The sequence below is a fragment of the Seriola aureovittata genome, chromosome 19 (assembly GCF_021018895.1).
Source record: "Seriola aureovittata isolate HTS-2021-v1 ecotype China chromosome 19, ASM2101889v1, whole genome shotgun sequence".
NCBI classification, from domain to species: domain Eukaryota; kingdom Metazoa; phylum Chordata; class Actinopteri; order Carangiformes; family Carangidae; genus Seriola; species Seriola aureovittata.
The window spans coordinates 4,827,855-4,840,269 of NC_079382.1; the positions used below are offsets into that span (position 1 = coordinate 4,827,855).

Sequence of the window (12,415 nt, forward strand, 5' to 3'; positions counted from 1 at the left end):
GCTTTGAGAAGAAAACAGAAGGCAGGGGAGAAGTTTGCCTACTCTGCTGTCATAAATCTTCACTAGCACTGTGAGCACTGGCTGACTCATAATTTGCTTTGGGCCCATCCTGTCTCTGCAACAAAATCTATATGTTCATATTATATGCGTGGCTGTAGGTTTGTGTTTGTGTGTATCTTTGTAGTCATCTCCACGTGTGTGAGGTTATTTGCTTGAAAAGCTACTTTTCTTATTTGCGTCTGTCTTTCAGGGCGCTCAGATGTATTTTGCTCTGCATCTCTTATATAGGATTATTAAATTACGGCACTGTCCCCAGACAACGAGGTGTAGCATCTCTGAATATTTGACCGGAGGACATCTTCATTTCACGTTTTAAACAAACCAAAGTTAAAAGGAAATTTCCGTTTATTACAACTTGGGTATTATTTCTTCTACCGGAAATGATTATATTGTATTCACCAAAGTAACTGTTGAGATTGGGAGCAAGGGGCATCTCTACAAGTCCAATGGAAATCCAGGAGGCAGGCTGGAAACAAGCCAGCAGTTTGTCTAAAGCCTTTATTTGGAGGTAAAACTGACACTGAGTGCACCTGAAATGCAGAACCAAATGTTATCAGTGTTATCATTGATGTATAGAAAAAATCATAAAAATAAGAAATCTAAAATGTTCCCTACAAAGAAAAAGGTCATCTGTATATGTTGATAAGTGAATCATATTGTTGCACTTCACATCACTGTAGTTTATTTTAACCTAATACCACGTATAAAATCCTGCTGTTACTCGCAAGAGCACCAAATGTGTATTCATCCACAGGTGAAAATAGTTCCAACAAAAACACTTTTTACTCCAGTGCGAGTAATATTTGCTCAAAACTGTACTGCCTGGCTATTTTAGGAAATCACTTAGTCTTTTTTTAAAATGAAACCCTGCATCTATGAGCTGTGTTTTAAAATTCATGTGTTCAGTCAGAAGTACAAGGCTCATGGATGAGCAACCCAGACGATTCTGCAAAACCCTGGATCACATTTGGCGTCAAATTGTCCAATCTCAATGTTTTTAGAATTACAAGTCAGGCATTATTTGCAGGTCTGTTAACTCCACATCCATCAGTTCCTCTGACTTCTGTATATTAACCTTTGTCTCGCTACATAAGCCCACACTGCTTCCAACTGTGAAAATGAATGTTGGCATTGGTCTTCGTGAGGTGTGGAGTCAGCCAATAGGAAAGTAATTCCTACCCAGGTAGCAAAATAAATCCGGCCCATACTTGGCCCACAATGCTTGTTTTCTTCTGGCCCAGTATATGCACGGTTCCACCGCCCAAACCATGATTGACAGATGCTATTTCCACATTGGGACCAATTCTGGCACATATACAGAAAATCTTTCAGCTGTCAGCCAATACAAGAGGATAACAGCTGGAATCTGCCCAGATGTGAGAGTATATGGGCCAGACTCGGGCCGAGGACCCAGGTATTTTGCTGTCTGGGTAGGGATACGGTTCTGGCATGAGAACCACAAACAGGGTATAGAAGAATGAAAGTACTGAACACTGAGTAACACATTGTTGGCTTTGCTGTCTTTTTGGGATATGTTTTACACTAAGAATATAAAATTATCTTAAATATTCATGATGTTTACAGTCGACGGCCGAGCTAATTACCCTTATGTTGAAGTAAAGAACATGAATTCAATCAATTTAGATGGCGATTATTCAGACACACGTGGCCTGTAGCTTTAAAAAGAAAAAGTTCAGATTCAGTATTGTTTTGTTGTGTTATTGTTCCCTAAGTGGAGATTAATTATAATTCAATTATATTTGAATAAAGTAGTGTAAATGAAAATTGTGCATGGCCCAGAGGAGGAGAAGTTAGTAATTAGTTTTACACACATGCAAAAGTGATGAGGTTTGGACGCTGAGGTTGGGAGATGAAACAATAAAACGCAGACTCACTGGGAGCTTCACTTGCAGGCTGCAGGTCAGGAAGTGTTGTGGATTGTGCTGTCTCACTTACTTTTTCCTCCTGAGAGCAGTAAGAAAAAGATGCCTCAGAGGAAACATTACAACCCAGAGATAAGAAGAAGCATCATTATTTACACAGGCCAAATTCCTCCCTCTCTCCTCCTACTTAGGTGTCATCCGGTTCATGGTGAGTCATCAAAATAACCAAACTCACACAGGCAGGAAGAAAGAAAAGCGTGCGATAGACGAAAATGCCACTTCGCTGGCGCCATCCGCCATGCGTCATCAAGACAACAGAGCCATAAATGTGATGTTGGAAAGCGTGTTTCAGATACAACGTGTCACCTCACCACCACGTGTTATAATCCAAACGCAGAGGGTCAGTCGTCATTCCTTAACCCCCTTACCAGGTCTCATGTTGTCATTATTATAAATCTTTAACTTCTCTCTATGTCTTTCTATATCTTTCTATTCTTCGTCTCAAGTCGCTTTGGATAAAAGCGTCTGCCAAGTAAAAGTAATGTGATGATACCAAACAGCAGTGATTCAACTTCTATGAACAGCAGGTTCATGAAAGCCAACAGTGAGGGTGTTTGACACCTATTTCCACTGTTGCACAAATTTACAGAAAAGATTCAACCACTTTGAAATAAATAAAAAAATAATCTAGAGTGAGTGTCCAGTTTCTAAAGTGTCCAGTGTTCAAAATCAATAGAATACTTCAAGAAGGTAGCGTGAATGTCTGTACATGACTTTGTGCCAATCCATCTGAGATATTGAATCGAATAATTGAAAACCTTGACCTTCTAGTGGCGCTAGATAAAAAGTAAGGAGATCATAAGGATTCATCCTTTGGGGAACATGCATGTCTGTAAAAACGAGCCTGTCTCCCAGAAAATGACATTTAGTCAAACATAGTACTAATTTGTTTTCCCTGCGAACTGGTACAAATGTTATCGCTGTTATGTGCACAGGCAGAGTTTGACAGACTGAAGCGTTTCATTCATGTATGGCCAGGGTGCATGGTGGGGGTTTGCAGACTTGCATCCTAAGTCCTGCCAATGGTTAGGTTTATGTAAGAAAAGCACTTTGTGTTAAGGTTGGGGAAAGACTGTGACAACTATATGTTTTAACCAGATGAAGGATTTCAGTCTTCTGACGTCTGGATCGCAAGTTATCAGAGAAAAAAAGCCAAGCAAATGTCAGACAGCTCGGCTCCCAGCCACGCCGAGATGTCCTGCGTCCGCCGAAGAGCGCCTGTCAATTACTGATTTGTAACGTGAAACTGCTAAATGGTTGTTTCTACTGGTTTTAATCCCCTGGTCTGTTTGTTATTGAGAGGAGGACACCTCTGCGGATAAATCAGCTGCTGGTAAAAAAAAAAAAAACCTGTTAAACATCTGGTTCATGAGTTATCAGAGAAACAATCAAAACAAAGGTTAGCAGCAATCGAACGAAACACTGACTTAAGATGTGAAGCTGCTTTACTCTGTGTTTCTACCAGTTATTAACACTGGGTCTGTTTGTTTTCCTGTTTTCCTCCTGAACCATTAATCCAAACCAGGAGAAGCTCACGGCAGCGTTTCCCGTGATCCCACTCCCAGGATTTCACAACGTCACCCCTCAGAAGTTTCAAACTGTGTGTTTTAATGTTAATAATGTTAACATGTTGAGTCATTAGGGACATTTCCCATATCAAACCAAAGATTGTGACCCTGACCAAGTGCTGAAGTGAAGTGCCTAAGCATAGAAAGTGTGATATTGCAGCAGTTGCTTTTAGCGGATAGTGTACTGCAAGATGAGGTACGTTGGTGGAAAGCAAATGAAACACATCGTCACTGAACATTTTATTAATACGGTGTCAGTCTCCACAGGGAAGACGTCGAGATATTTCAGTCTGGACTAAAATGGTGGATCGGCTGACTGACGGATGGAAGGTGCAATCCATATAGGCCTTGCAAAAAACAATCTTGCAATTCTTCAATTTCAAGTCACATTTTGTTTTGATGAAACAAATGAAGGAATTTAATGTTCTACCAACAAAATTAGCATTTGCTGCTCTGGGTATCTGTCATTAAGTGACACCCCAGGTAATGTGACTTCACTCAGTGTCCTGATCATACTTTTCAAGGGCTAATGTTTTTCTGTGGAATTGAAAAGAAAAAAAATACATATTGCTATCATCTATCAATGTGCTTGTTAAGATATAAATTTAATTTATGATCAGCTCTAAAAATCTGCTTTTCCACTATGCAGGGTTTTTGAAACGGTATCATTTTGAACAAAAGTGCAGCAGCAGGTGTGTACGCTGTGCACTCACAGCATTGTTATATCAAATCCATGTCCAATCCGTGACTGCAGTCTCATTAGCCCCCATCCATCTGTACTATCACTCCTCAGAGTATACCACCTCAAAAAGCAGAGATAACAACTTCTAAGTACAAAAGCCCACACAGATCACAAACACAGCCACAGTACAAATTTGTAAATTGTTTGTGCCTCTACTGTGTTTCCCTAACAGCTGCAGGAATAAATTAACTGTCAGCCGTCCAAGATGAATGGCTTCTTTTCCCAGATGGGGTGTGGGATCCATGGCAACAGCTCTACCACCTTTTAAAATGCTGTTGTGTTTTTGGGTATGATTTACTCATCTGGGCTCAGTCTCCCTGCCAGTACACTGTAACTGAGCTTCAACAAAATCTTAACAAATTGTGTCCTATCCAGCTACACTGCTGCCAACAGGGCCTGTCACTTGGTCGACTTTGAATTACATCTCTCAGAAAATAGAGAAAAGCTTTGGATTGACTTAATTTCCACATAACAAATCAATAATGAGGATCAACCAGACTTAATGAATTGAGTCTGGAAAAGCAGGAAACACAATATTTATAAAGAATTAATAATTTACATTTATTTGACTCATTTGACCATTAAATTAAACAATAACAGAATTGTGTGATGCAGCTGATTCTACAGCTACAGATTCCAGAAGCTGAATCCACTTATGATGCGTCTCTCTAGAACTCTCGCAGCTACAGTTCACCTCAGTGTTACCTTGTCTCTCAGTCACACCAGTGTTGAGTTCCCGTCCGATCTACAACAGTGATCACATCTGATACCGTCGACTACCTACAAACATCTGCAAACATCTACTGCGAGACCAAAGGTCATCTGTGTGTTTCCTGGTTCCATCACAACTCAAAACACATCTGTTTAAAACTGCCTTTTCCATCTGATGCCAATTGCTCTGTCACTTTTGTATTGTTTTTATTTTTATATTTCATTTTTATCGTTGCTTCTTCTTAATGTGTTTTTAATCTCAATTTGTGTAACTCTGTACGGTGTCCTCGAGTGCCAAGAGAGGCGCCTTTAAATAAAATGTATTATTGTTATTATTATTCAGAGAAAACAACTCTGAGAAAATGGCAGAGGCTGTTCCACAGAGCTGTCCACGTCGCAGACCAGAGGCCAGAAGAAAACAAAGTGAGCTCTCTGTTCTGCGACAGGAGAACACCCGCCTGGAGAGGCAGGTGAACCGCCTGCTGATTACTGACACAGTCAAAATCAGCAACCTGGAGGAGCGTCTGCAGGCCAGGGAGCAGGAGGTCCTGGACGCTTTTACAAAGCACTGGGAGGAAACTGTGATGAACCAGATGGAGGTCGGCCGTCTTCAGCAGTGTCTCCAACTGCAGGAGGAGAAGAACCAGCAGGAGGTCAAGGAGGTCAAGGAGGAGCTCAACCAGAGCAAAAGTGACCTCCTGCAGCTCGTGAAGGAGAAGGAGGAACTTGCTGAGAGACTCACTCAGGTTGAAAACCAGCTGAGGAGCCAGGAGGAGCAAAAACTCCTGATGGAGGAGGCTTGGAGGGAGAAGTTCAACGCTCTGAGAGCGGAGGTCGCCAGCAGAGAAGAGAGCTCAGAGAGGAGAAGAAAACAGGTGGAGGAGGAGAAAGACAAGGAGGAGCAGGAGGAGAAACAAAAGGAGGAAAAGGAGGAGAAAGACAAGGAGAAGCAGGAGGAGAAACAAAAGGAGGAAAAGGAGGATATCAAGAAGAAACAAAAGAAAGAGAAGGCAGAACTGAAGAAGCAAAAAGAGGAGGAGAAGCAAGCACAGAAAAACAAAGAGAAAGAGGAGAAGAAGGCTCAGAAAAAGAGAGAAAAAGAGGAGAAGGAAGAACAGAAGAAGAGGAAAGAGGAGGAGGAGAAGGCAAAGAAGGAGAGCAAAGGAAAGGAGAAGACGGAGAAGAAGAGAGGGATGTGGAGCTGGATGCACAGAAACAAGAAGTGTGACAGCGACAGTCAGGTGGAGGAGGCGGCTGGTTGCTCCACTCAGACCGGAGGTCACTAGCTCTCCAACCCACCCCCCACCCCCCACCCCCCTTCAACTCTCCACCTCTCCCCCCTTTCCACCTCCCCCACCCTTCCTCCATCTGCCTTACTTCCATGCCTCCTTAACTTACCCCTCAACCTTCCCCATATCTAACCCCCCATTCCTTCCTCCCTCACCCCGCCTACCCATCCTCACATCCTCCCTCTCTACCTTTCCTCTATTTCCCTCACCCTCACCCCCCTCCCCCTCCCCCCGACCCCCTCCTACCTCCACACTTTATTCTTGTCAAGAAAAACTTGCTTGAAACTTAAATAAAGCCAATTAAAAATATCAACCATATTTCTGCACGCCTCAGCCTCTCTGACTACACAGTGTAACTACAACTATGTGACCTGGTCTGTCATAGAGCAGAAGCACTGGTCCAGTATCTGTTATCAAGCATCGCTTTTTAAAGTTTGGACTAAAGCCAGATTTAAATAATTGTTTCATTCATTTCAACTGGTAGTTCAGCCTGTGTTAAGTTACTGAGCTGCCATGTGACCTTCACCACCGATGGTTATTTTTAATATTATCATACCTGAGATCTGCTATATTTCTATTCACTCACTCAGAAAACAGTCAGCCAATCAGAAGAGATGCTGAGAGCCCAATATAACCATAGATAGTCTATCTTCATATGCATATCAAAACTTCAGGTGAAACACCAGAAAAAGTGCAAAAATTATACAATAATAATAATAATATATAATACTACATCCCAGTGACAGCAGCAGTTAGGAGTGTAAAACCTATGAGCTGTGAGTTGAAATCTTTTCAAAGCAGCTACTGTGCAGGATGGAAAAAGCCCATTATCCAGAGATTCCAGTTCAGGAACCTGTTCTGTCGAATATGTTCAGTCAATCATGTCAGATAAATGGATCCCCCACACAGAAGCTTAACTGCTGTGCTCTGATGTTATATTCTGGGGTTCAACCTCTTCTGAAGTGAATAAAGTGAATGTAATTCCATACATCATTCTGTGAGAAGTTTCCAGGCTCTGGCTCGTGAAATACGGTTCAAACTTCTGTTTGACAGACGTGTACGATGCCAAGCAAATTGGTCATGAAATAAGTCACGTCAGAAGCTGATTGTTTACTATTTGTACAGGAGCAAAGAAATGAGGAATGGGTTCAGCGGTTTATGAACACACTGTGTGGACATACTGACATTTTCTTCAGCTTTCCAGTCACATGCAGACATCAGAATTACGTATCATGAACAGATGATTCAATCAGGCTGTTCTTGCAGAAAATAATTCAATACTTATTCTTTCGTTTTGCAGAAATGGCTGACGCAAATGAGGGGTTAGACATTTAAGATCAGGAACTTGCAAAACTCTTGGAAACAGAATTCTGTAAAGCTTCATCTCTGCAGAAAAAAACAATCATTCTAAAAATTTTTTTTTGTCCTCTCTGATCATCATCAGTGCCTTTATTTTCCAACAAGCGGCCTCTGAGATTTTCTGTTAAGTGGAGAATCTTGTTTGCCTCGACTTCTGGCCATAAGATAAGAACGTCGAGATTCAAGGTGATTGTATTTCTCCAGGATGGGCCACGAGCCGACTCACAATCTTCTGCAGGTCCAAAGGGATTGATGGAAGAGAGTGAAGAAGAGAACAGTAGCACAGGCGGGGGGGGGGAGAGACGGATCAATGGTTAGTCGACCCTTACAAACAGATCGAGAGGTGACCTCTGAGTTCCTCTGAGCCAAGAATACCTCTGCAGCAAAATATAGACAGAGCTAAGAGAATGGAAGAAAGGTGAACTCAAAGGAAGGGAAGTAATGTAAGGGAGAAAAGAGCTGACAAAGACCTCCAGACACTTCAATCACCCTTCACATCTTTCCAAGGGTAACTGGTCTGAGTATGGGTGAATCACACCATGATTTAATTTCATGGCAGCAATAATATAAAGGATAGTGTTCAAAGACGACGCTGCTTAAAGTCTAATATCATAAAGTCAGTAAACAGTGGAACAATGGTATCTCTTATCAAAGTCACACTCTACCATCCATCCCTACCTGCTCTCTGAGAGATGTTGTGACTGGGCTGTGTCCAACATCACCATTTTTATATATAGTGTGCTAGATTTACTGTCTATCATGCAAAAATATATACTATACAGTGCCCCCAAAAACTCACACAACGGAACATAAAAGGAGTGTCCGTAACATGTGCGTTACTTTGTGCTAATTCAGAAAACACCTTCAACACAGTCAAATACTCAAACGAGCTGCAAGTAGCACAGAGATGACAAACGAAGAGTGATGAGCCCATCGCCATCTTCAAAACTTCAAAAGTCACATAGCATTGACAAACAATTGCATCGCAGACAGTTTCATCACTTTTTGTGTCCCCCTGGAAACACTTCATTCGTTGTCTGTGCTACTTGCAGGGTGTTTCTGTATTTGGTTGTGTTGTGAGTATTTGCATAGGTTTCCCTAAGCTGAATTGAGTTGAGCTCTCAGGGCCACCGTACAGAACTGAGAAGCTGCTGTCCATGTTTCCATTGCTAATAAAAAAAGAGCAATGAGGAAGATAAAAACCTAACACATCCAGGTATTTTCCCATCCATGAACTGCATCACATTGTTTCAGCTGCTCTGTTGTTTTTCTCACGAGGACAGTCTCCCTGACACTGATCTCCTGTCCCTCGTCCATCTTCCTCTCGGTTAAAGGTTCAGCTCCAGGAGCTTGCAGAAGACAGAGGTTAACAGTACGCCGCCATTCCTCCCTCTCCCTCACCAAATTATTTATGTGGCAGCTGACAAGTTCATCAGTAAAACGTGGACGTGGGCAAACCTGACATTCCTCCTTCCCTCATCTTCGAGGGAATCATCCAGAAACAAAACCTTGGCCTGAACACACGCTGCTAAAGGCAACACATTTAATCTGTGTGACCAGGGCTCCCTTCTTTGCTGCTTCTCTGTGTTAGCTGAGTGACAGTTGAAACACACACCTCTGGGCACGCTCCAGCCAATCCTTATCTCCAAGCCCCCTGAGACTGTGCATTACCATGCAGCAGTATAACTTCATTAAAGTTTCATTGTGTCTTAGAGCAAGCTTGACGGGAGCTCTAAGCTGCCTGCCTGTCTGCCTGTCTGCCTGTCTGCCTGTGTGCCACCACTGACTGAGAGTCCAAACGCTCCTCGCTCTGACTCACTGTCCTCGTCCTCGTCCTCCTCACATTCTCTCCGTCTCTTTCTCTTCATCCTTCCTTCTTCCTTTCCCCCTCTCTGTTCAAGCCGGGTGGTTGTTAAATAACACGAAGGCCCCCTGAGATTTGCCTATAAGCCTATTTGCGGAGCGGTTGGGCCAGAGGACTCACTTACTCACTTATGGCTGTCTCATCTGGTATTTGAGTTGTCATTAAGGCACAGGAGAGAAATGTAAGGAACACGTGAACCTTAACGCTGTAAACTGAGACAAGATATCTATCACTATGTAAGAAGCATCCCTTTTTCTTTTTTTTTTGTCCTTAGACACACACCTGTGAGGATGTGTAGGGAAGAGCCACATTTAGATTTTAGCCTGTAATGCTTTTATCTAGTGTTGCTTTCACTAAGTACAACATTAGCACCACTGCAGCATTTCCTGGAGCTTCGCAGCAGTGGGTGTGTATGCACCTAGTCAGTCTATCGATGGACTTGAAAGGATCCTTTGGTAAATGTAATCTGGAATCAATCGGATTTGCCTGTGGCTGGATTTGTAGCCTGGGATTTATACAGCTGCTCCCTCTCCTTGCATTTGCTGCAAATGGGGTTTTATGTCAGCCGATGAATATCCTCTGAGTCAAGAGCAGCGACTGGGACATAACACAGGACATATTCAGCAAATATTTTTTATGAGATCACGGTTATTGTTTGCAGTGATTCTGAACCAGGTGTAAATATTCCTCTCTACTGAAAATGTTGTTGTTTTACTTGCTGAGTGTATCGTAGCTTTTGAAGCTGCAGCAAATCAAGGATCAAGAGATTCACAGCGCTATTTTTAAGTGCTAATACAACAACCACAGGATTCAGTGTTCGGTGGTATCATTTTTTTACTCGCTGTCACAAGTCTTGAGTTCATTATTTATTAAATTATTTATTATTTACACCTTTGTCGTTGTGGTGGAGAGGAGGACGGCACTGAACAAACTTCCTCCACCACCTTCTGGACAGGCAATGCAGATCCACCATCACAAGAAATCATCCACCGATGTCTGACAGAGAACTCCCAGAATTCTTAGCTTTATAGTTTCTGATTCAACCAAACTCCACTTTATTTGCACAACCTTTTACACTACATATGGATATTGAGATATTTTTTTTTCCTTTATTTTATTATTTGTTGTGTTGTGTTTTCTACTGTATATACTGAGCTATTTTTCTTTTATTTTGATATTCATTGTGTTCATTTTTGTATTATTTATATTCAGTTATTTTTAATTCTATTGTCTATCCATCTATCTGTTTTTATTTCTATCCAGCTGCTGTAACAAGAATTTCCCAATTTGGAATAAATAAAGTAAATCCATCCATCCATCCATCCGTCCATCCATCCATCCATCCCTCAGATGTTATATTTCTAAACACAAGATACACAGCAGGTGGATACACAGAGCACTTTTTTTTTTTGCGTCTGACATTATACTTCTCTCAGGCATCTGTCGTCCTTCAGAGAAAATAACAGTTTAGTCCTGTAGATGTTAAAGAAAACATTCAATTCAAACAATTTTACTCAGCAGCCGACGAGTGATGTGACACAGCTATCATTTTTGGGATGTGTGGAATACCTGTAATGACGGTGAAATGGTTTCAAATATATGGTTACTATTGTTGTGAGAACGGACTCCTATCTTTCCTATCTTAAATGGCACTGCACAGATTTCACATAGATAAGTCTCTATGCCATTAGAAGCACCACATGTGTGGTGAAAACAGCTGTATAATGTCTTCTGTGGCTCTGCGGGAGGTTCCCAAAGCTTAGCTGATAGACTGAGAAACAAAGTGGGACATTGAGTTTGAAAGCACCTGGAGTCTGACCCACACTAAGAACTTACAAAAACAATTAATCGTTTTTTATGCTGGGAATCAGATATGACACGACAGCTAGCAGCTAGTTAGCTTAGCTTAGCATAAAGACTGCAAACAGGGGTGAACAGTTAGCCTGGTTGTGTCCTATCAGCACAGCTACAGTAAAGCTCACAAATGCCCAGTCAGCTCATAACTCTATAAAACTACAACTTGTCGTTGTTAAAGTTTGTTGTTTTTTTACAATTAAAAAACAAAATGTAATATGTTAATAAGTATTTTTTTTTATGTTTGGACAAAGCAAAGCTAGCTGCTTCCATTCATTACACTAAACTAGGTTAAGCTAAGCTAAGCTAAGATAACAGGATGCTGACTGTAGCTCAGTATTTAGCATTTAGAGATGTCATGTGAAATCACTCACTACTCACTATATAGTCCACTGTGAAATGAGTTTACCTTATTTTTTTCATACTAAATATTATTTCTACCTCTTTAAAACCTTCAAACTCTTCAAGCTTGACTGGTTTTAATGTTGTAACCCACATAACATAATCAAATGCTGCTCAAACTTAAAACAGTTGTTCAACAGGCTCCCAAACATTATATAACATATCATTAATGCTCAACCTGTAACATCAGTCTCTTTATTTTTGATCCAAACATGTCAAGGGGTGGAACTAGCTTGCTGCAGCCAAAAATAGCAGATTTAAAATACTGTACTGTGGGTGCCATAGTTGACTTCAAACTCTGTTTACACTGGTCACCAGGGAGAGAATATGGAAACAATTATTATTACCAGTGATTACTCTGAGCCCACATTAACCGGCACAGTTTTCTTAAACCACAGCCTATCAAGTCAATCCTGCTGAAATTAGCAGCGCCCCCTGCTGCAGGTTTTCAGAGACAAACAGGCCCGATAATCAACAAACCACACTGATCACTCAAGTACTCAGCCGGGAAATAAACAATAAAGATACTGCAGCCCAGCGCTGAGTGTTTATTTCCCCGACCCTTTCTTCCTCCTTGTGTCAACACAGTTTGTTTCTGCTGAGAGAGGGTGAGAAAAGAGAGG

The 12,415-nt window shown here is 41.5% G+C and overlaps 1 protein-coding gene across 1 annotated transcript; it reads left to right on the plus strand.

Annotated features, from left to right (window-relative positions):
• Positions 1 to 4,813: 4,813 nt before the first annotated feature.
• Positions 4,814 to 6,347, plus strand: LOC130160586 (nucleolar protein 58-like). The gene is made up of 2 exons (XM_056363197.1): positions 4,814 to 5,130; positions 5,368 to 6,347. Exon 2 carries the CDS (start codon positions 5,387 to 5,389, stop codon positions 6,308 to 6,310), a length of 924 nt encoding a protein of 307 aa, XP_056219172.1. The 5' UTR covers positions 4,814 to 5,130; positions 5,368 to 5,386; the 3' UTR covers positions 6,311 to 6,347.
• Positions 6,348 to 12,415: the final 6,068 nt, after the last annotated feature.

Excerpts from the sequence above, each read along its gene's own strand:
- LOC130160586 (XM_056363197.1), top strand. The coding sequence starts at position 5,387 with ATGGCAGAGGCTGTTCCACAGAGCTGTCCACGTCGCAGACCAGAGGCC.